The sequence below is a fragment of the Schistocerca nitens genome, chromosome 8 (assembly GCF_023898315.1).
Source record: "Schistocerca nitens isolate TAMUIC-IGC-003100 chromosome 8, iqSchNite1.1, whole genome shotgun sequence".
In the NCBI taxonomy this organism is placed as follows: Eukaryota; Metazoa; Arthropoda; class Insecta; order Orthoptera; family Acrididae; genus Schistocerca; species Schistocerca nitens.
In genome coordinates, this window is record NC_064621.1 from 125,785,840 (window position 1) to 125,809,313 (window position 23,474).

The following is a 23,474-nucleotide window of genomic DNA, read 5'->3' on the forward strand; positions in this document are numbered from 1 at the left end:
TTATTGCTTGCTCAATGTTCTGTTTGAATAACATTGGGGACACACGACCACTTCTTTCACTACTAACACCTTTCATGCGCGACTCTTATAAGTACATTCCCGTTTCTGTGAAAATTGCAGATAACGTTTCGTTCCCTCTTGTATGTCGGCTACTTTCAAAATTTCGAAGACTCTAGTCAGTTAACATTGTCAAAAGCTTTCACTAAATCTATAGTTACCATTAAGGTAGGGATGCTTTCTTTTTTCACCAACCTGTCTTCTAAGTCGTAGGGTTAGTATGGCCCCGCGTGTTCCTATTTCTCTCTGGGATCCATAGCTGATCTTCCCCGAAGCCACCGTATACCAGTTTTTAGATTTTTCTGTAAATAATTAGTTTCATTATTCGCAACCATCACGAATTAAATTAGAAAAATATCATTATAAAAACGATATGGATAAAAATTTACGTCGTGAACGAATTCTTAAACAATCCTGTGTCGTTGCTGTTATTATGATTTTTAAATTTCGAAACAGAAATTACGTTGTTGGACACAATCAGGTCCAATCCATGTAATTTCCAGCTCTCTCAAGAGAAGGCCTTGTGAGTTAAGTGGTTTTACACTACTTTACGTATGTTAAGACCGGTTCCGAACAGTGTCATATCTTGCAGTTCACTGAGTTTACTATACACTAAGGTGACATCGAGTATAGATTTAAGTGTCAGGAAGTCGTTTCTGAAAGTATTGGTATGGAGTGTAGTGAAACATTGACGATAAATAGTTTGGAAAAGAAGAGAATAGAAGCTTTCGAAATGTGGTGCTACAGAAGAATGCTGAAGATTAGATGGGTAGATCACATAACTAATGAGGAGGTATTGAATAGGATTGGGGAGGAGTTTGTGGCACAACTTGACTAGAAGAAGGGATCGGTTGGTAGGACATGTTCTGAGGCATCAAGGGATCAACAATTTAGTATTGGACGGCAGCGTGGAGGGTAAAAATCGTAGAGGGAGACCAAGAGATGAATACACTAAGCAGATTCAGAAGGATGTAGGCTGCAGTAGGTACTGGGAGATGAAGCAGCTTGCACAGGATAGAGTAGCATTGAGAGCTGCATCAAACAAGTCTCAGGACTGAAGAGCACAACAACAACAAGGCGACAAAAATCATGGGATAGCGATATGTACATTTACAGATGGCGGAAGTATCGCGTACACTAGGTATAAAAGTGCAGTGCATTGGCGGAGGAGCCATTTCTACTGAGATGCTTCGTATGGAAAGGTTTCCGACTTGGTTATGGCCGCACGACGGGAATTAAGAGACTTTGAACGCAGAATGGTACTTGGGTCTAGACGCATGAGACATTCCATTTCGTAAATCGTTAAGAGGACCCAGTGTTCCACGATCCGCAGTGTCAAGATGGTGCAGAGAATACCAGATTTCAGTCTTTGCTTCTCACAACGGACAACACAGTGACCTTCGGCCTTCACTTAACGACACGCAGCAGCGACGTTTGCGTAGAACTGTCAGTGCTAATACACAGGTACCACTGCGTGAAATAACCGAAGAAATTAATGTGGCGAAACGTCCCCTTAGAAAATTTATTAAATTACTGTGCTGGTAAACCTCTACGTTATTTGATTTTCAAAGAGCTGAGCAAAACTGAACGTACTCAGACATTTCTCTCTTTACTTATTCTGACTAAACTGACACACAATATTTTTAGCGCCACGCAATCTGACTTTCAATAATCTCCACAAAAGAATGGCCCTCGCTAACAATAATCTATACCTTTCATGAATCGCTTACCTCACAAAAATCTTCGTTACTCGAACTACTGCAATACAGCGAGCGCCAATACGAGTACCAGCTATATAAAAGATTCTAACTACTGAAGGCATAGTTAGCAAATGAAAGATTTTGGTAGAAAACAAACAATGTATTTAACTTAATAGTGTTCAAAAGTCATTATATATATATATATATATATATATATATATATATATATATATATATATATATATATATATATATATATATATCAGTTCATGACATCCAGTCTTGCTCTCGTTATTCTTCCAGCTCTCTCTCCCTACATCCACCAATGCTGGAGGCTCACCTCCAGCTGCGCAACGCTACGGGCTGTTCCCATCCAACTTTCCAACACTAAATAGCGAACATTCCAACAATGCCAACCAGTCACAGACTGCACACAGCACAGCCAGTGATTTTCATAGAGTGCTACGTGGCGTTACCAACATGAAAACCTTAACAGCTTACTTACAGTGGGACTAACAACGAACGAATCCATTTGGACAGTGCGGCGAAATTTTGCGTTAACACCTATGGCAGCAGACGACAGACGCGAGAGCCTTTGCTAACAACACGACATTGCATGCAGCGTTCACCTTGGCTCGTGACCATATCGCTTGGACCATAGACGACTGAAAAACAGTGGCCTGGTGGGATGAGGCCCAAATTCTGTTAGTAAGAGCTGACAGTAGGTTTCGAGTGCGGCGCAGATCTTACGAAGCCATGGAACTAAATTGTGAACAAGGCACTGTGCAAGCTGCTGGTGGCCCCATAATGATGTGGGCTGTGCTTACAGGGAATGGACTGGATGCTCTGGTCTAGCAGCTGAACGCATCATTAACTACAAATGGTTATGTTCGGCTACTTGGAGACCATTTGCAGTTATATATATATGAGTTTCATGGATGACAATGCGCCATGTGTCTGGGCCACAACTGTTCGCGATTGGTTTGTAGAACATTCTTAACATTTCGAGTGAATGATTTCGCTAAACGGCTCGCCCGACACGAATCACATCGAACATTTATGGGACTAATCGAGAGGTCAGTTTGTGCACAAACTCCTGCACCGGCAGCACTTTCACAATTACGGACGGCTGTATAGGCAGCATGGCCCCAACGACTTGTTGAGTGCGTGCTGCGTCGAGTTGCTGCACTCCGTCGGCTAAAGAAGGTCCGATACGATATTAGGATGTATTCCATGAATTTTGTCACCTCAGTTACCTTGAGATTGTAGAAAGAGCGCTCTTCGTGTTCTGCGATATTGTGCCCGGGGCACGGGAGATGCGGGATAGTATACCTAAACACACATGATGTTTCATGGTCGGTGTTGCAGTCTGGTGACCGATTTTAGAGTCACATGTACGAACGTGCAATACAGACAGCCATAAGCTGTTTCCGGAATTTTCTACAGTTTTTGTTGTTGTGAGGCATGAATTTGTCTTTTGTTGAGCATTTGTAAATATTATGAATACTGCATCTTGAATATAATATATTACAGCTGCTTGGTGGATATAGTTAACGCTCCAAGTTCAGCGTTTAATCGTGAGTAAAATTCTGTATATTTTTAAATTCCGTTACATAACGTATGGACTCCTAAGGGACCACACTCTGCCTATCTAACACATTTTAATTTAGGCAAGTATTTGACCCATTTGTGAAAAAAACTATTTGATGCAGGACCTTAATGATGGATCTGAGCACTATGGGACTTAACATCTGAGGTCATCAGTCCCTTAGAACTTAGAACTACTTAAACCTAACTAACCTAGGGACATCACACACACCCACGCCCGGGGCAGGATTCGAACTTGCGACTGTAGCGGTCGCGTAGTTCCAGACTGAAGCGCCCAGAACCGCTCGGGAAACTGACTTTTAAAAAAATTGTAATTTGATGCTTACAGTTAATTAAAACTGTCCTGCTGCATATGATGGCCCTTCTGTGGCCTCTAGCAGGTCTTCCAGCTTCTTTTTCACCTTCCTGGATGTTTATCTTGCTTTCTTGGCCATATTAGATGCAGACCTGTCTGCATCGGCTATCGACATATCGCAATGTTGCAGCCCAGTGATCATACACTCCTGGAAATGGAAAACAGAACACATTGACACCGGTGTGTCAGACCCACCATACTTGCTCCGGACACTGCGAGAGGGCTGTACAAGCAATGATCACACGCACGGCACAGCGGACACACCAGGACCCGAGGTGTTGGCCGTCGAATGGCGCTAGCTGCGCAGCATTTGTGCACCGCCGCCGTCAGTGTCAGCCAGTTTGCCGTGGCATACGGAGCTCCATCGCAGTCTTTAACACTGGTAGCATGCCGCGACAGCGTGGACGTGAACCGTATGTGCAGTTGACGGACTTTGAGCGAGAGCGTATAGTGGGCATGCGGGAGGCCGGGTGGACGTACCGCCGAATTGCTCAACACGTGGGGCGTGAGGTCTCCACAGTACATCGATGTTGTCGCCAGTGGTCGGCGGAAGGTGCACGTGCCCGTCGACCTGGGACCGGACCGCAGCGACGCACGGATGCACGCCAAGACCGTAGGATCCTACGCAGTGCCGTAGGGGACCGCACCGCCACTTCCCAGCAAATTAGGGACACTGTTGCTCCTGGGGTATCGGCGAGGACCATTCGCAACCGTCTCCATGAAGCTGGGCTACGGTCCCGCACACCGTTAGGCCGTCTTCCGCTCACGCCCCAACATCGTGCAGCCCGCCTCCAGTGGTGTCGCGACAGGCGTGAATGGAGGGACGAATGGAGACGTGTCGTCTTCAGCGATGAGAGTCGCTTCTGCCTTGGTGCCAATGATGGTCGTATGCGTGTTTGGCGCCGTGCAGGTGAGCGCGACAATCAGGGCTGCATACGACCGAGGCACACAGGGCCACACCCGGCATCATGGTGTGGGGAGCGATCTCCTACACTGGCCGTACACCACTGGTGATCGTCGAGGGGACACTGAATAGTGCACGGTACATCCAAACCGTCATCGAACCCATCGTTCTACCATTCCTAGACCGGCAAGGGAACTTGCTGTTCCAACAGGACAATGCACGTCCGCATGTATCCCGTGCCACCCAACGTGCTCTAGAAGGTGTAAGTCAACTACCCTGGCCAGCAAGATCTCCGGATCTGTCCCCCATTGAGCATGTTTGGGACTGGATGAAGCGTCGTCTCACTCGGTCTGCACGTCCAGCACGAACGCTGGTCCAACTGAGGCGCCAGGTGGAAATGGCATGGCAAGCCGTTTCACAGGACTACATCCAGCATCTCTACGATCGTCTCCATGGGAGAATAGCAGCCTGCATTGCGGCGAAAGGTGGATATACACTGTACTAGTGCCGACATTGTGCATGCTCTGTTGCCTGTGTCTATGTGCCTGTGGTTCTGTCAGTGTGATCATGTGATGTATCTGACCCCAGGAATGTGTCAATAAAGTTTCCCCTTCCTGGGACAATGAATTCACGGTGTTCTTATTTCAATTTCCAGGAGTGTATTTTCAACACGATTAATTCCTAGCATTTTCAGTACCCAACACTCTCCAATATTACCACATCTGAATGTAATAACAGCATCATAAACTCCTAGTTTCATTGTATTCATGCCTACAAATACAGTTTTAGTAAGGCCGTTACAAATTATGCTGCTGAAACATTCATTTGGGTTCTGTGTCTGCCCATGCAGACATTTCCTTAGAAGGTCAGGATGAGCTAACTCTCTGAAAATAGGTTTAATTGCTGTAATAACAGCATCAGGAAGAGAATGCTGGTGAGAATAAGATTCTCCGGTTGCCTATTGTATTTGCACCACAAATTTTGTCCTAATGGACACAATCCATGACATGGCTTATCATCAGTAGTGGACTTATGGAAGGATATGACCCAAACATCTCTCTTCATTGCCTCCAGATTTTCTTTATTTCTCCTAATTGCCTGCCCATAGTATACCTGCAAGTTTTTTATTTCAGTTTTAGTTAACCGACCCTGTACGGTCAACAATTTTCCATCTTTTAATTTTTTTTCCCTCTCATATCAACAGTTTGTTTTCTCAGCCTTGTTCCCAAACGCTTTTGAACATTGCATACACATTCTATTTTGCTAATAACGCCATCTCCATATGGCTTAGAGTTGACAGTGGGATGGGTTGACAATGGGTGACAGAAAAGTAGGCGTGGCACATAAACACACGTGGTAGGAAAATGCTCTTTAAATGCTCGAAAAAATTTTTTTGAGCAAAATCTTTTTCAGAGTAAAATAAAACCTTCATCGAAATATGATGAAAACCGAAAATCGATTTTTTTCGACCTGAACCATGGTGTGGTCCCCTTAAGCGATATTCGATACATCGAACAGCATGCTGTACACGGAAGATCTTGTACCATGGAAAGCGAGATATTCGCAAACGAATTAACAATTTTTCCTGTGTTAAAAATGGAAATTTGTTTTATTGGCCAATAGCTTCTGTTTCAATCATTTTTAAATGTTTAACTGGTTTTTCATAATACCTCCTCTTCATTTGACTTCGTTTACTTACGATTGGTGTGTAGTAGAGTAATAATATAATATATAGGCTATTAAATACAGTACTAATAATAATTATTGTCTGCAACACTTTTAAATTTGAATAGAATATTTGTTTCTATTTACATGACTATGTTATACCTTGGAATAATTCATCTGGGAAAACTTACTTATTCGGAGCAATTTTTTTATTTCAGAAAAATACTACAGAACGGATAAAGTGAATGCTGTTACTTCAAAATGTAATAAGAAATTGTAACAAACTTCCGTTACAAAGTTGACTTGAGGAGAAAATCTGAAAAGGTTTTCAAGGTGCAGCCCTCTCCCCTACCAATGTTAATGGGGATGACATCAATTTTTAAATTCCATTCATTACTGACATCGGTGCTCAGATTTATTCCTTATACAAAACGCTAATATTATTAATACTTTTCGCTCGTATTTGTGATATTATATTCATAACTTCAGCAGTGGCGACATTCCACGGCTTGCTTGTGCACCGAACCGTGCGCGCTTAACATACGTACAGGTATCGCATATAATGGAAATATATTTTTGCTATTTCCTGAGCTTCGATGTCAGTCGAATGTGGAATATAAAAGCTGATACTATCCTCGCCATCACTTGTGTGCTGGGAAAACGCGTTCGTTCTAAAACCCCAGGCTATAGCAAACGCAGTGAAACACAAGATATAGTACTGCTACTGTTATTATTATTTGTATTTTTACCGTTATTGATACAATATTTTATACACTGTAATGGTACCGATAACTACTAATTCTAAGACAACAGTTTGTGAGATGTAAGTGCCTGCCTAAAGGCTCTGAACTATGACCGAGCGAGGTGGTGCAGCGGTTAGCACAATGGACTCGCATTCGGGAGGACGATGGTTCAATCCCGCGTCCGGCCATCCTGATCTAGGTTTTCCGTGATTTCACTAAATCGCTCCAGGCAAATGTTTCCTTTGAAAGGGCACGGCCGACTTTCTTTCCCATCCTTCCCTAATCCGATGAGACCAATGACCTCGCTGTTCGGTCTCTTCCCCCAAAACAACCCAACCCATGTAAACTATGCAGGTGAAATAAAGGCATAAATAAACTTTTGCTGAGGTTCCTAACAGGTGGAATAATGACGTACCTCGACAGAGTATAAGTAGCTACCAGAGACGAATCACTTTATTTAGCCACCTTAATACTTCACGTACTAAAATATCCTCTGACGTTTATGTTTCAGCAGGACAGCCGCGTCACCATCTCGCTGTCACAGGAGTCGGCGTTGATCGGCCTGAATACGACAACAGTGAGGGGAATCCCCTACTACAGCTTCCGCGGGATTCCTTACGCAGTCCCTCCCGTGGGGCAGCTACGATACAAGGTAAGACTTGCAACACATGTATTACCAAGGACACTACAACCATTTCTTTATCGCTTCGACTGAATAACTATATCAGTTCTTTTGCATATTTTAGACACAGACTAATTTGGCCTAGGCTTTTCTTTCCTAGCTGGGGCTTGAGCATTGTAACATAAAGATTATTAGGACATAAAGAGTATTACGGTACTTTCTGATCGTCTAGTTCTTGTCGAGCACTGTTAACCGTCATTATTGAGTTATTTATTTCTTCCCATTTAACTGTTCCAAGCAGGGGTGATTTGAAACTGAGACAGAGTATCCTAAACGAGTCTTGTGTGGAAACTTCTAGCTGCTCGTGAAAACATGAAAATGAGTACACGTCTTAAGTACTGAAATATACTCATTATAAACATAACGTAGGGGTGGTATAATGGGGTCTAAGGGACTTGTATTTGATCTTCAATCGGTCTTCGAATTTTGTCTGTCACTTATCACTTCTGGCACCTCTGTGAAAAATTTGTATATATTTGAAGAGCTCCAAGTTTCAGTGTGGTTCAGAGTGCCTATATACCTTGATGGGTAGGACATTTCTAAGGTAAATTTAGGTACAAGGGCATCCCATTTCCAGTAGAACCATATCTAGTAAGAAACCACCCGTCGAACTGAGGACAGCTAGAAAAATTAATGGAATAAATGAAGTGCACAGCTTGAATTTTGTTAGTTTGATCTGAGATCAGTGGCGACCCCACTATCATATTTTGTTCTTTCTAAGATTCAGCAAATAATTATAGAACGAAACACCCATTTCCAGTTGACCAATGGAGCTGTGTCTCTCCCCCTTTCACCACATCAATCCGCCCTCACTTACTTTAATGTCGATTTGATACGCGTAGGATCCATTTTCTATCAGTCCCACCAAACGCTGGAATGCCGTGCATTCCACCATGCATACTGCTACTGCCTACCCAACTCTGCTGGAATGATTTAACAAAAAGACAAACACCGTCCAAGCAGGCCTTGAAGCCCCAACGTGTAATTCTTCAAATTTCTTACAGTTTTATCAACTGTAACGAATTTGAAGAATTGTTTGCAGTTGGCTGTACAACGAATATGAATTGAAATGATCGTATGGCATTAATGGCCGATAGTCCCCAACTGGAGACGTTCGGCCGCCGAGTTGCAATCTTTCCAGTTGACGCCAAGCTGGGCAGCTTAGTGTCGATGATGATGGTGAGGACGACACATAACCCACTCCCTTAGCGGAGAAATCTCCGACCCGTCCGGGAATCGAACCCGGGTCCGCTGCATGACAGTCAGACTCCTAACTACTCACCCGATAAAGTTTATTATTTAGTTTCTAAATGAGTTAGTGGTAGCGAACATCTTCATAGGAAGTGTCCTTGGAAATACTGTCCTCCACAGTTGATACACCGCTCCCAATGTAGTTTTCACTTCCGAAGGCAGTCTCTGTATGTCTCGTGCTGGATCGCGCGAACCGTCGCCTGCCAGTTTTCTTTTATCTCGTCAATCGTTGTTAATATTCATCTTTTCAACGGGGTTTCGAACTTTGAAAACAAAAAAAAGTCCGCAGGGGCCAGTCCTGGAGAGTACGGAGGATGAAGCGGCACAGTGATTTCGTTCTTTGTGCAATAGTCGCGTACCAGCAGGGATGAATGGGCGGGTGCGGTATTGTGATGCAAGAGCCATAAATTGCCTCGCCACATAGCAGGCCGTTCCCTTCTCAGATTTTCTCGCAGGATTCGCAACACGTCTCGATAGTACCATCAATTAGGAGTTTGTCCCTGTGGCACGAATTTTGGATGAACTAATCCTCCAAAGTCAAAGAAAACTATCAGCATCGCTTTCTATTTGACCTGAACTGACGAGCTTTGTCTTGGAGAACCTTTACCTACTATTGTGAAGACTGAACTTTGAGCTCAACATCGTAACAGTATACCCACATCTCATCACCAGTTGTGATTCTCTTGAGGAACATGTCATTCTCATTTGCACGATCTAAAAGCTCTTTACAGATTGTGAAGGTCTTTCTGTTCTTGACTCATGAGCCGTGGGACGAACTTGGCGGCAACGTGATGCATTCCAAGATGCTGTACTGGGATTTCATGACATCATCCAACTGAAATGTTACTTTCTTCTGATTGGCACCTACAATTCCGTTGAAGTTCTTGACATGACCGTCGTCTTTAGACGTCGAGGGGGATCCTGAACGGGAGTCGTCTTTAACTACCGTCTGGCCATTTTTAATCCGTGTGAACATACTCGTAACCCCGAGTATGGCTTAAGCCCTCATCAGCGTAGGTTTGCTGCGTCATTTGTGGTGTCTCTGTAAAAGTTTTCTTGAGTTTCATGCAAAATTTTATATAGACGCGTTGCTGCTCTAACTCTGCATCTCGAAATTTACAAACCGTGCAACGCAACCAGGAACGTACCTACAGCTTTTGCATGGGGTGAGGGGGGGAGGGAGGGGGGGGAGGGGGAGGGGTGGGGGGAGGGGGTCCAACACTATCATTTAGGAAGGTAAACCTGTCTTTGCCCACCACGAAAAAAGTTTTGCTGTTAACGCCAACAGAGTCAATCAAGCAGAAATTAAAAAATCCACAAATACGTTAGCATCTATATTACATGCGGGTAAAACTGTAGAGAAACACTAATTGATCCAAGCGTCTTTAAATAAAACATTGAGGTATTTATTTATGAAAAAGCAGCTAATTGTAAGCTAACATTGGAGGTAATTATATCTTTTTGAATATCATTATTAATCATTTATATTAAGCAATAATATTATTATATTAGTCTTTGTATTTAAAATGTCAGACTTTGGCATTTTGCTGTAACTTCAGGTCGTAAGTTAATTTAAAAATAAACATTAATTACTTTAATTTAAAGTATTATATTTAGCCTTTTACGTCTTGCTGCTAACTTACTAATAACTTCTTCACAATCTAGTTGCACCGCCAGATCACGATGAACACTCATTAAAGCATGACCAGTAAGTCTCACCTCCTATTTTATTCCTTATGTAAGTTTTTAACCTCTTCATAGACGAGAAACATCTTTCAGGAGTCACCGTTGACACTGGGAGTGTGGCTAATATGATAAGAAGCTTTTATATCGAAGAGAAAAGCAGTGCATCACACTGAGCTACAACTTCTATTGCAGTGACAGGTTTTTCCTCTAAAGATTTCCAGTGATTGTCCCATATCTCGCATTCACTCAGAATTGTTGTGCCTACATTCTCAGCAAGAAATATTTGCGCTATCTTCTTAAGATTTTCCTTTGTCCTGGAGTCCTTATTGGTATTCTCAGGCAGAAGTATCTGAATTCCTCCGATTTATTCTTCATGTGGTTTAAAACAAGCATCAAGTTCTGTGATCACATGTTCAATAAGAGGTTAAAATACAATTCGACGATAATATACACTCCTGGAAATGGAAAAAAGAACACATTGACACCGGTGTGTCAGACCCACCATACTTGCTCCGGACACTGCGAGAGGGCTGTACAAGCAATGATCACACGCACGGCACAGCGGACACACCAGGAACCGCGGTGTTGGCCGTCGAATGGCGCTAGCTGCGCAGCATTTGTGCACCGCCGCCGTCAGTGTCAGCCAGTTTGCCGTGGCATACGGAGCTCCATCGCAGTCTTTAACACTGGTAGCATGCCGCGACAGCGTGGACGTGAACCGTGTGTGCAGTTGACGGACTTTGAGCGAGGGCGTATAGTGGGCATGCGGGAGGCCTGGTGGACGTACCGCCGAATTGCTCAACACGTGGGGCGTGAGGTCTCCACAGTACATCGATGTTGTCGCCAGTGGTCGGCGGAAGGTGCACGTGCCCGTCGACCTGGGACCGGACCGCAGCGACGCACGGATGCACGCCAAGACCGTAGGATCCTACGCAGCGCCGTAGGGGACCGCACCGCCACTTCCCAGCAAATTAGGGACACTGTTGCTCCTGGGGTATCGGCGAGGACCATTCGCAACCGTCTCCATGAAGCTGGGCTACGGTCCCGCACACCGTTAGGCCGTCTTCCGCTCACGCCCCAACATCGTGCAGCCCGCCTCCAGTGGTGTCGCGACAGGCGTGAATGGAGGGACGAATGGAGACGTGTCGTCTTCAGCGATGAGAGTCGCTTCTGCCTTGGTGCCAATGATGGTCGTATGCGTGTTTGGCGCCGTGCAGGTGAGCGCCACAATCAGGACTGCATACGACCGAGGCACACAGGGCCAACACCCGGCATCATGGTGTGGGGAGCGATCTCCTACACTGGCCGTACACGACTGGTGATCGTCGAGGGGACACTGAATAGTGCATGGTACATCCAAACCGTCATCGAACCCATCGTTCTACCATTCCTAGACCGGCAAGGGAACTTGCTGTTCCAACAGGACAATGCACGTCCGCATGTATCCCGTGCCACCCAACGTGCTCTAGAAGGTGTAAGTCAACTACCCTGGCCAGCAAGATCTCCGGATCTGTCCCCCATTGAGCATGTTTGGGACTGGATGAAGCGTCGTCTCACGCGGTCTGCACGTCCAGCACGAACGCTGGTCCAACTGAGGCGCCAGGTGGAAATGGCATGGCAAGCCGTTCCACAGGACTACATCCAGCATCTCTACGATCGTCTCCATGGGAGAATAGCAACCTGCATTGCTGCGAAAGGTGGATATACACTGTACTAGTGCCGACATTGTGCATGCTCTGTTGCCTGTGTCTATGTGCCTGTGGTTCTGTCAGTGTGATCATGTGATGTATCTGACCCCAGGAATGTGTCAATAAAGTTTCCCCTTCCTGGGACAATGAATTCACGGTGTTCTTATTTCAATTTCCAGGAGTGTATTTCAGCAGTTTCTGCTGGTACATTGCTGCGCTGGGTTTGCCTTCCAGTCGTTCTTGGAACAGTTATGTCACTTGAGCTCATCTGCTTTGCCTGCTCGAAAAGGACTCACTTTCATTCGGAATATTTTAAGAGAAGTTTTAAATGTATTGCAGTTATAGGAAAACAGTTAAAACTACTCTTGCAGTTATGGGAAGTGTTCATCAGGTCAACATTGACCCTCTGCATTGCTTTATTCAGGTTCGCTGTATATGAAAAAACTTTTCGTAATATAACAAGCGACATGATAAATTGGCTATTTTCCATGGCAGTCTGCAGTTTGTATGCTTCAGCGACGACATCCCTACTAGCAGCATCTTGAAGGGCCTGAAGTGTCGCGCGTACTACTGGAAGCGTTCCTGCTAATCTCTCAACAGCCACATGCTTCTCGGTCCACCGCGTCTCACAAAGGGAGATCAGCGTTGAATGAGATGAGTCAGTTTGATCTGAAATTTTCTTCAAAAGGTTGTCCCGAAGTGGAGATTGTCGAAAAAAGTTTACTATACGTTTTATTGTTCCAATACAGTTCCGTATCATAGGTATTTCACACGAATGCGCAAGAACTAAATTAAGAACATGTGCCATGCAGTGTACAAATTGCGCTCTCGGATATTGTTCTGCAATTATTGTTCTCACACAATGTTCTACTCAATACAGCACTGAGCAATAACTAACAGACACGCAACGATGAGGCTTCCGACAGTTTCATATCAAACACTGGCTTGTGCAGTGGTGCCAACGACATTTCGCTCCAAAGGAGTTTTGCTATTTGGGGAGCAAAATAACTGATGATGGTCGAAGTAGAGAGAATATAAAATATAGACTGGCAATGGCAAGAAAAGCGTTTCTGAAGAAGAGAAATTTGTTAACATCGAGTATAGATTTAAGTGTCAGGAAGTCGTTTCTGAAAGTATTTGTATGGAGTGTAGCCATGTATGGAAGTGAAACATGGACGATAAATAGTTTGGAAAAGAAGAGAATAAAAGCTTTCGAAATGTGGTGCTACAGAAGAATGCTGAAGATTAGATGGGTAGATCACATAACTAATGAGGAGGTATTGAACAGAATTGGGGAGAAGAGGAGTTTGTGGTACAACTTGACAAGAAGAAGGGACCGGTTGGTAGGGCATGTTCTGAGGCATCAAGGGATCACAAATTTAGCATTGGAGGGCAGTGTGGAGGGTAAAAATCATAGAGGGAGACCAAGAGATGAATACACTAAAAGGATTCAGAAGGACGTAGGTTACAGTAAGCACTGGGAGGTGAAGAAGCTTGCACAGGATGGAGTAGCATGGAGCCCTGCATCAAACCAGTCTGAGGACTGAAGACCATAACAACAACAACATTGTTGGCGCGAAATCAAAAATGTTACGGGATTGTTTGAAAAGACGTCGTAGACAGAGTAAACAAAAAAGCTGTCAAGTTGATCAACCTAAACCTGTTGAAGCACAAAGAAGCTGTACCTTAGATGGTCATGCAGTTCAACATCCCATTGGGTATAATGAAAACCATCAGAGTCATAATGTATTTATAGAACAACGTATAATAGGTCGTGATTTCGATTTTCTAGGCGCTCAGTCCGGAACCGCGGGACAGCTACGGTCGCAGGTTCGAATCCTGCCTCGGGCATGGATGTGTGTGATTCCCTTAGGTTAGTTAGGTTTAATTAGTTCTAAGTTCTAGGGGACTGATGACCTAAGATGTTAAGTCCCATAGTGCTCAGAGCCATTTGAACCATTTTTTTTTTATTTAGATTATAACACAAAATTATCATTCTACATCTTTATTCTTCATGTATACACATTCATTTCTCAACGCAGTCACTCTGGCGACGAACACATTTCTTCCAACGAGAGAACAGATTGTTGATACCGTCACTGTAGAACGTCTGACTTTCTTGACGAAGCCACTCTTTCTGCGGTTGGAAACTCGATTACAACACACTGTTTCTCACGCACCAGTATGGTTACTTTACCCATCGCCATGCTGCACGGTACTACAAGGGTTAGAACTTAGATAGTGGCAACTATTTATTCACAAGCGATACAGAAGAGTTACGTGCTTGCACCTGTTACTGTCCAAAGTAGTCACCTGCGTTGTGTAGAACCCGTTGCCAGCGATGTGCAAGGCGTAGTATACCGTTAGCAGAGCCTGTCCTGTTGATGGTGCGAATGGAGCGGTCTAATGCCAGTCGAATCTCTGGAACAGTTCTGAAGCGAATGCCACGAAGTGGTTCCTTCATCAGATCAAAGTCACAAGGACTTAAGTCCGGGGAATATGATGGATGGTACAGTACTTCTCAGTCCCATCGACAGAACAGAGCAACCAAAGCTTGCGCTGTATGTGCCCTCGTATTGTCGTGCAAAATGATGGGTGGGTTGCGCAGAAAGTGTCGCCGCTTCTTTCGCAAAGCTGGTCGCAGGTGATGCTCCAAAAATGAACAGTAATACTGTGCATTGACAGTCTGCCGTGGAGTAACGTAATACATTAGGATAACACCGTCACAGCCGTACACGAGAATCGCCATAACTTTAGACCGCTCCATTTTCACCATCAACAGAACAGGCTCTGCTGCTACGCCTTCCACATCGCTGGCAACGGGTTCTACACAACTCTGGTGACTACTTTGAAGGGCGGTAACAGGTACAAACATGTAACTCTCTTGTTTCGGTTGTTAATAAATAGTGGCCACTATTAAAGTTACAACACCCGTATTTGGAGACCTCTAACGTCAGAGGGGTAGCAATTTGTGTCAGCGAAGCAGGAAAGTCGATAGAGTAATACACACGACATGTAATACATCATGAGAATAAAAGAATCGTAGGCATTACTTTTCAGAACACTGTCATATTTACATTGCGTTGTTAACAATACGAAGACATACAGTAACCAAAAGGAAAGGTACAATGAAAATCCCTAATATGAGTTGCCTCTTACCTGTAATTATCTCATGTAGATACAAAAGAAAAAGATTCATCTCATTTTCTGTTACAATTGTCTATAGAAACGATTTTGTGGTTAGGACTTGTTACAATGTCTCGTTTAATTCACTAATATAAAATAGGACAATGTGTGGAAGTGAAACGTGGACGATGTATAGTTTAGACAAGAAGAAAATAGAGGCTTTCGAAATGTGGTGCTACAGAAGAATGCTGAAGATTAAATGGGTAGGTCACATAATTAATGAGGAGGTATTGAACAGAACTGGAGAGAAGAGAAATTTGTGGCACAACTTGACTAGAAGAAGGGATCGGTTGGTAGGGCATATTCTGAGGCATCAAGGGATCACCAATTTAGTATTGGAGGGCAGCGTGGTGGGTAAAAATCGTAGAGGGAGACCAAGGGATGAGTACACTAAACATATTCAGAAGGATGTAGGTTGCCGTAGGTACTGGGAGATGAAGAAGCTTGCACAGGACAGAGTAGCATGGAGAGCTGCATCAAACCAGTCTCTGGACTGAAGACCACAACAACAATAACAAAATAGAACAAATGACCGATCTCTCGCCGGCCGGAGTGGCCGAGCGGTTCTAGGCGCTACAGTCTGGAACCGCGCGACCTCTACGGTCGCAGGTTCGAATCCTGCCTAGGGCAGGGATGTGTGTGATGTCCTTAGGTTCGTTAGGTTTAAGTAGTTCTAAGTTCTAGGGGACTGATGACCGCAGCAGTTAACTCCCATAGTGCTCAGAGCCATTTCAACCATTTGACCGATCTCTCTTGATGCGAGCACGTCACAGTCAACGGCCGTGCCGCGATGGATACATGAGTTTCCGTCAGATCAACGAGACTGCAGTTATATAGTGTCGGTCATGGCCGTGCTTGGATGAGTGACCATCCGGGTACGCCGCAACCTATCGGTAATTTTTCGTTTGTCTTCACGGCAGAGGGCAGAGGAGGGATGGTGGCGTCAAGTCTGTGATCACCAGACTTTACATCCAGTGTCCTGGAGTAATCTCCATAGCTCTCGACAGTCTCATGAGGTACGCACATGGGACAGTGTTGATGGCGATCTGTCCATCGGAGGGGGACGTTGGCTTGTGAGGGACCCTTATGGCTGTTCGAGAGGAGTAGATTATATACGGCACAAACGTGGCACCACATTACATAAGCACCTGCATTAGTCACCAACATTAAATACTTACTTAAAACAACACACTTCGCGAAGGTGCATGTGGGTGCAATGAGTAGTAAATACACTACTGGCCATTAAAATTGCTACACCAAGAAGAAATGCAGACGATAAACGGGTATTCATTGGCCAAATATATTATACTAGAACTGACATGTGATTACATTTTCACGCAATTTGGGTGCATAGATCCTGACAAATCAGTACCCAGAACAACCACCTTTGGCGTAATAACGGCCTTGATACGCCTCGGCATTGAGTCAGACAGAGCTTGGATGGCGTGTACACGTACAGCTTCAACACGATACCACAGTTCATCAAGAGTAGTGACTGGCGTATTGTGACGAGCCAGTTGCTAGGCCACCATTGACCAGACGTTTTCAAATGGTGAGAGATCTGGAGAATGTGATTACCAGGGCAGCATTCGTACATTTTCTGTATCCAGAAAGGCCCGTACAGGACCTGCAACATGCGGTCGTGCATTATACTGCTGAAATGTAGGGTTTCGCAAGGGTCGAATGTAGGGTAGAGACACGGGTCTCAACTCATCTGAAATGAACGTCCACTGTTCAAAGTGCCGTCAGTGCGAACAAGAGGTAACCGAGACGTGTAACCGATGGCACCCCATACCATCACGCCGGGTGATACCCCAGTATGGCGATGACGATTACACGCTTCCAATGTGCGTTCACCGCGATGTCGCCAAACACGGATGCGACCATCATGATGCTGTAAACAGAACCTGGATTCATCCGAAAAAAAAAGACGTTTTGCCATTCGTGCACTCAGATTCGTCGTTGAGTACACCATCGCAGGCGCTCCTATCTGTGATGCAGCGTCAAGGGTAACCGCAGCCATGGTCTCCGAGCTGATAGTCCATGCTGTTGCAAACGTCATCGTACAGTTTGTGCAGACGGTTGTTGTTTGGCAAACGTGCCCATCTGTTGCCTCAGGGATCGAGACGTCGCTGCACGATTCGTTACAGCCATGCGGATAAGATGCCTGTCATCTCGACTGCTAGTGATACGAGGCCGTTGGGATCCAGCACGGCGTTCGGTATTACCCTCCTGAACCCACCGATTCCATATTCTGCTAACAGTCATTGGATCTCGACCAACGCGAGCAGCAGTGTTGCGATACGATAAACCGCAATCGTGGTAGGCTATAATCCGACATTTATCAAAGTCGGAAACGTGATGGTACGCATTTCTCCTCGTTACACGAGGCATCACAACAACGTTTCACCAGGCAACGCCGGTCAACTGTTGTTTGTGTATGAGAAATCGGTTGGAAACTTTCCTCGTGTCAGCACCTTGTAGGTGTCGCCACCCGCGCCAATCTTGTGTGAATATCTGGAAAGCTAATCATTTGCATATCACAGCATCTTCTACCTGTCGGTTAAATTTCGCGTCTGTAGCACGTCATCTTCGTGGTTAAGCAATTTTAATGGCCATTAGCGTACCTTCCCAGTTCTGGTGGCAGGACCTGCCCTTGGACGTATCCCAGCCATTCATGCCACCCGACTTTATTATACAGTAGTTATTTATTTGTGGGAAATCTATATACATTACATAGTAGAGATCATTTCCCAGTAAATGATTTGTGTTATACACAACGGTAATACCTCGTCACATCGATAACATGTATACTATGAAGTTATGTCAAGAGTAAACTGTATTAGCCATCTCGCTGAATATAAGAAATTTTATCTATGTTTCTATGAAACGAGATTGATGTATAAATATGCAAGTACTCTGAGGCCGCCATCTCGCTTAATATAGGACTTTATCTATACGTGTCAAACGGGATAAATATATAAAAAAATACTAGAAATCTATGTGAGCTCGAGTTATAGGACGTGTAATGCTTGGAGTGTACGGTATTTGGAACTCGAGGTCTGGGTTATATGTTACTTGGGGTGTAGGTGACCATTGCCTGAGGCCATGTTGTGCGATAGCGGATGTCTGGATTGCGTGCTGTGCATGTATTTAGGGTTCATTCAGAGATGGATAAAATAATATAGCTCTTGTAATTTTATATGCTTTTATCTTGTTTTTTAGATGTTTAGATAAAATGTCCTACATTCAGCGAGATTGCTAATGCAATTTGCTCTCGACGTAACTGCATAGTTTACTTTTTCCTGATGAGATATATTATCGGTGTGTCTAACACAAATCATTTACTAAGAGATGATTACAATATAATGTATCTCTATCTAGCCGGCCGGAGTGGCCGTGCGGTTATAGGCGCTATTGACTGGAACCGAGCGTGATGTCCTTAGGTTAGTTAGGTTTAAGCAGTTGTAAGTTCTAGGGGACTGATGACCTCAGATGTTAAGTCCCATAGTGGTCAGAGCCATTTGAACCATAAGTTCATCGCTATTTTATCGTGCTAAAATTTCTTTTGCATTGTTTCTATTGTTAAGGAAAATGCTTAAGAGTTGTAGCTGAGCCATTGACAACCCATTCCCTAAAGCGGGATTCCAAATAATGAACAAATAAAGAGAAGCCACTCTTCTGCGTCCGTACCAGGAGACACTCGTCACCAGCAATTATAGACTCATCCGTGAACAATAATACGCCGGTACTTGCAACAGAAAAACACCAAACTCAGTACAACACTACCCTTAAGCTCAAGTAGATACTAGACGCATTGCAGTTTTACGATATTTCTCCACGCTGTCCACTGTTTCGAACAAAACAAGCACCCCTCGCTTAATCCCAAACAAAGGGTACTATTAGCCAACTCCAAAGCACTTTCGTCAATTCTCATAACCATAACTTTTTCCACAAAATATCCCCATAGTCTAAAAGTGCATCAGCCGCTCCACCACTAACACATTTAAACTCACCAATCACAACGCATGAAATAAATTTCGTGGTTGCAAAGAAATAACAACACAACTCACAGTAATGAGTCAAACATTCATCATCGTTATCTTCAGAAATGTCTATAGTTTTTCTTCCAAAAATCGTAGAACATGTATAACATAGGGTAAGGTCGGGTAAGAGTACAAGTCTGGTAAGATTTCGATATGGCATTTTATGTACACTGCCATCACTGACCAACAGTGAAAAACTACATTTAATTGTTGCTTCTACAGCGACATCATAACACGTAATCTTGAAGAGCTCCGGCACATTCGTCGGTTAGTGCAAGTAAATACACTCCGTCTTCAGTCCACGAGTGGCCTACCGGGACCATCCGACCGCCGTGTCATCCTCAAGGATGATGTGGATAGGAGGGGGCGTGGGGTCAGCCTACCGCTCTCCCGGTCGTTATGATGGTATTCTTGACCGTAGCCGCTACTATTCGGTCGAGTAGCTCCTCAATTGGCATCACGAGGCTGAGTGCACCCCGAAAAATGGCAACAGTGCATGGCGGCTGGATGGTCACCCATCCAAGGGCCGGCCACACCCAACAGCGCTTAACTTCGGTGATCTCACGGGAACCGGTATATCCAATGCGGCAAGGCCGTTGCCTACTGTCTAAATACTCACTTGAAAATAAAATTATTTGCCAAAAGAATCACAGTTGTGTGAGGAACAAACCACGGCACGACAAACAGCGGAACCAAGCAGAGACTGTCATTTGTGATATTTTTTTTAACAGTTTGGCGCATAGTTTAAGAGTACTCTGTAAGACAGCGGAAAAGACAATGCGCGTACTCTGTGCTAACCACCCCCTCCCTCTTTGTTTCTAACGGTCACTAATCCAGGAACATCCATTAGGCACACAGATGTGAGTGTTCTGTTTCGATCTGCATATTTTAGAGTAGCCGCAATCCAAACAGTTGAGAAATCCTTCGAATCAACGGGAATATTCGCGTTCAATCCGGATGTCTTCACAGCAGAAGACGTTGGTCTCTCAGAAATCAATGAGAGAGCCGAATTTCCAACAACCGAAGAAGGCAAAGGAGTTCAACAGGAGGCAAAGGAGTTCAACAGTAGCCCATGGACAAACGCTGCTCGTATGTGACAGATGATTTGTCCGTGCAGTCACCAGAAAAAAACCAAGAACGTGACACAAATGAAGTTCAGAGTGCTGATGTGTCAACAGGTGTAGAACAATCCAGTATTTATTCATTGCCAAAATATGATGGACCCATAACAAAAAAGACAATGGCAAAAAAAAACCAACCGAAATTTTGTCTGGGTGTCCGTACAAAAGTTAATTGTTGGGAGAACAAGATAAACCAGACAAAACAAAGAAGAGACAAAATACCAGTACCGAACAATGGCAGAATCTCTATGGCTCATCTGGACTCAACCGCTCCATCCTCCTCAGGAACAACCAGGTCCAAACCCAAGGAGGGGCCTGATGTTTTGAAATGCCCAGGGTGTGGTGAAGCCTACAAGGAGCATACCACAGGAGACTGGTTTTCTTTCCCCTAATGCTTTGCACTGGTTGTTACACCAAGCTGCAGGCCATCTGAAAAATTCTTCCTTTCTAAAACCTAACCTACTCTCTAACGATACTTCCTTCTGATCCATCTGAACCCCATTCTTCAGAAATGCCATACAATCTGTCCTCTCTAAGCACATACACAAACATCTCGAATGCCACTTGCCTCTTCCCACCGGCCAGTATGACTTCGAATTTTTCAACAGACGATCATCATCTACCTGTAGTTTACCTCGTATGTCTACAGTGTCTTTCTACACACTGCCACCAATCGCCCATTTTTTTCCCTTCATTGTGATTTTGACACCTTACACGAAGGTAGGCCGGCAGCGGCAACACTACGCCGCTCTTCGGCCACAGATAATACATTTATTACAAGTGGAGACGAAAAACGAAACAACACAGTGGATAGACAACAGTAGACACACAGTTTTAAAATACATGAAGTCGTTCACTAGTGCAGCGTCCAAAGAAAAACGTTCAGCACTCGGGCACTAACACAGACGACAGAAACGGCACATGTGAACGAAGGAGCACAAAAGACGAAACACTGAATCACTAACACGATGGCACACACAAAACACTATCGACGATCTCCGGCGCGCGAATGTTCACTTTACGTGTAGAAGTCCGGGGCGTGCCAAAAGGGGGAAAAGGTGGGGGTGGAGGGAGAGGGGAGGGTGTCGATGAAAGTGGCAGAGGAGATGATAGGGGGAGAAAATAAGGTAGGAAGGTAGGGGGGCAGGGGAAGCCTGGGGGGAGGAGGGAGAGAGGAAGGGATAGAAGGATGCCTTTGGAAAAAAACACAGGGTGTGGTAGGGGAGGATCGAAGTTGTTAGGAGGGGTAGATGGAGGGGATGAGGGCATCATCATGGAGGGGGAGTTGGTGGAAACCACCTGGCGCGAGGGTATGGAGAGATGGAGAGCAGGTGGGACGCGGGAATACAGGTGCGGCAGTGGACAGGGGTGGTAAAGGATGGGAGAGAGAAGCAGGTGAGGGAGATCAAGTTTATGAGAGGTTTACAGGATCTGTATCCATTCGAGGAAAAGGAGGATGTGCAGGAACGGAATAAGGATCCGTGTGGGGGAGGGGAGATGGATGCGATAGGTGAGGCAGAGCGCATGGCGTTCTAGGATGAGAAGAGATTTGTAAAAGGTAGGAGGGGCAGAGATCCAGGCAGAGTGGGCGTAGCAGAGGATAGGGCGGATGAGGGAGTTATCAGTGTGGAGGATGGTGGAGGGTTCCAGACCCCATGTGCAGCCAGAAAGGATCTTGAGGAGATGGAGTCGGGAGCGTGCCTTGGCTTGAATTGTCCGGAGATGGGGGGTCCAGGAGAGGCAACGGTCAAGGGTGACGCCAAGGTACTTGAGGGTAGGGGTGAGGTCGATCCCAATCGTCCATGAATATCTGTAGTATTTACATCCTCCTTCCACAAAACCCAAATCGTCCAGCGCTGTCCTTGATAATCACACTCAATGTTGTCCGCTCACGTCATGACAGCAGTGATATCAATAACACAGCAAGCGTCTATCGTCTTCTGAAACACTCCGTGTATGTAGTTCCACTATGGTATTATTTCCCGTCTCCAGCAGAATGCGCGTTTCTAGTCACAGAATTGAAGCATAGATTTTCACAATTTTTTAACTTATATCTTTCAAATTTAGGTTTCTCGCCTGCTAATATTAGCGCTACTATCACGACAACGGATGAAAATACTACTACTAGTGTCGCTACGTATTGATTTACGCTTTAATTTTTCCCATCATTTATTGTGCCCCATTCACTACAACTACAAGTATGTACTGCTTTTAACAGTAGGTGGCAGGACAATTACTAGAAGTGTAATCCCGGCATAGTACAGCCGAATTTCCCAACTGTTATCATGGAGTGTGATCAGAAATGACTGTGCTGGACGACAGGGTTTCCATCAAGGAGGGTGTAAACACTGCAGATATTTACAGGTGACTGGTGGTAGTATGAGGAGAATGTGCACCGTGACGAAAAGTGCTTTTGCAACAACAACGCTCATCCAGTTACGAATTTGAAAACACGGGTGACATTGCTGAAATGTAGTGCCACATCCACCGTATTCTCCTTACTTGGCCCCTTTTAACTTCTGTAGGCCCTCTGAGAACGACTCTTCTGATGTCTGTCGGTCATACCGCAGGACTGCTGCACACAGTTCCTGAAAGTCTACGGAATGATGTCCGTGCAGAGGAGTTTTCATAGCGCCACATAGTTGATAATCATATGGGGACCACGTCGGGAGGAAAGCATGAATGTGACAGTACCTGGAACTCCATTCCAGCGATGGCAGCCGTGGTTTTCCGACTCGCATCGAGGAGAGCGTTGTCGTGTTGCAAGAGGACTTTTCGTGGC

General features: G+C 44.8%; 1 protein-coding gene across 1 annotated transcript in view; it reads left to right on the top strand.

Annotated features, from left to right (window-relative positions):
• LOC126198854 (cholinesterase 1-like) overlaps positions 1-23,474 on the top strand; it is a 178,623-nt gene that overhangs the window by 13,178 nt on the left and 141,971 nt on the right. Inside the window, exon 2 of the mRNA XM_049935442.1 lies at positions 7,544-7,684. Coding sequence (XP_049791399.1) covers positions 7,544-7,684 — 141 coding nt within the window. The remainder of the gene's footprint in view (positions 1-7,543; positions 7,685-23,474) is intronic.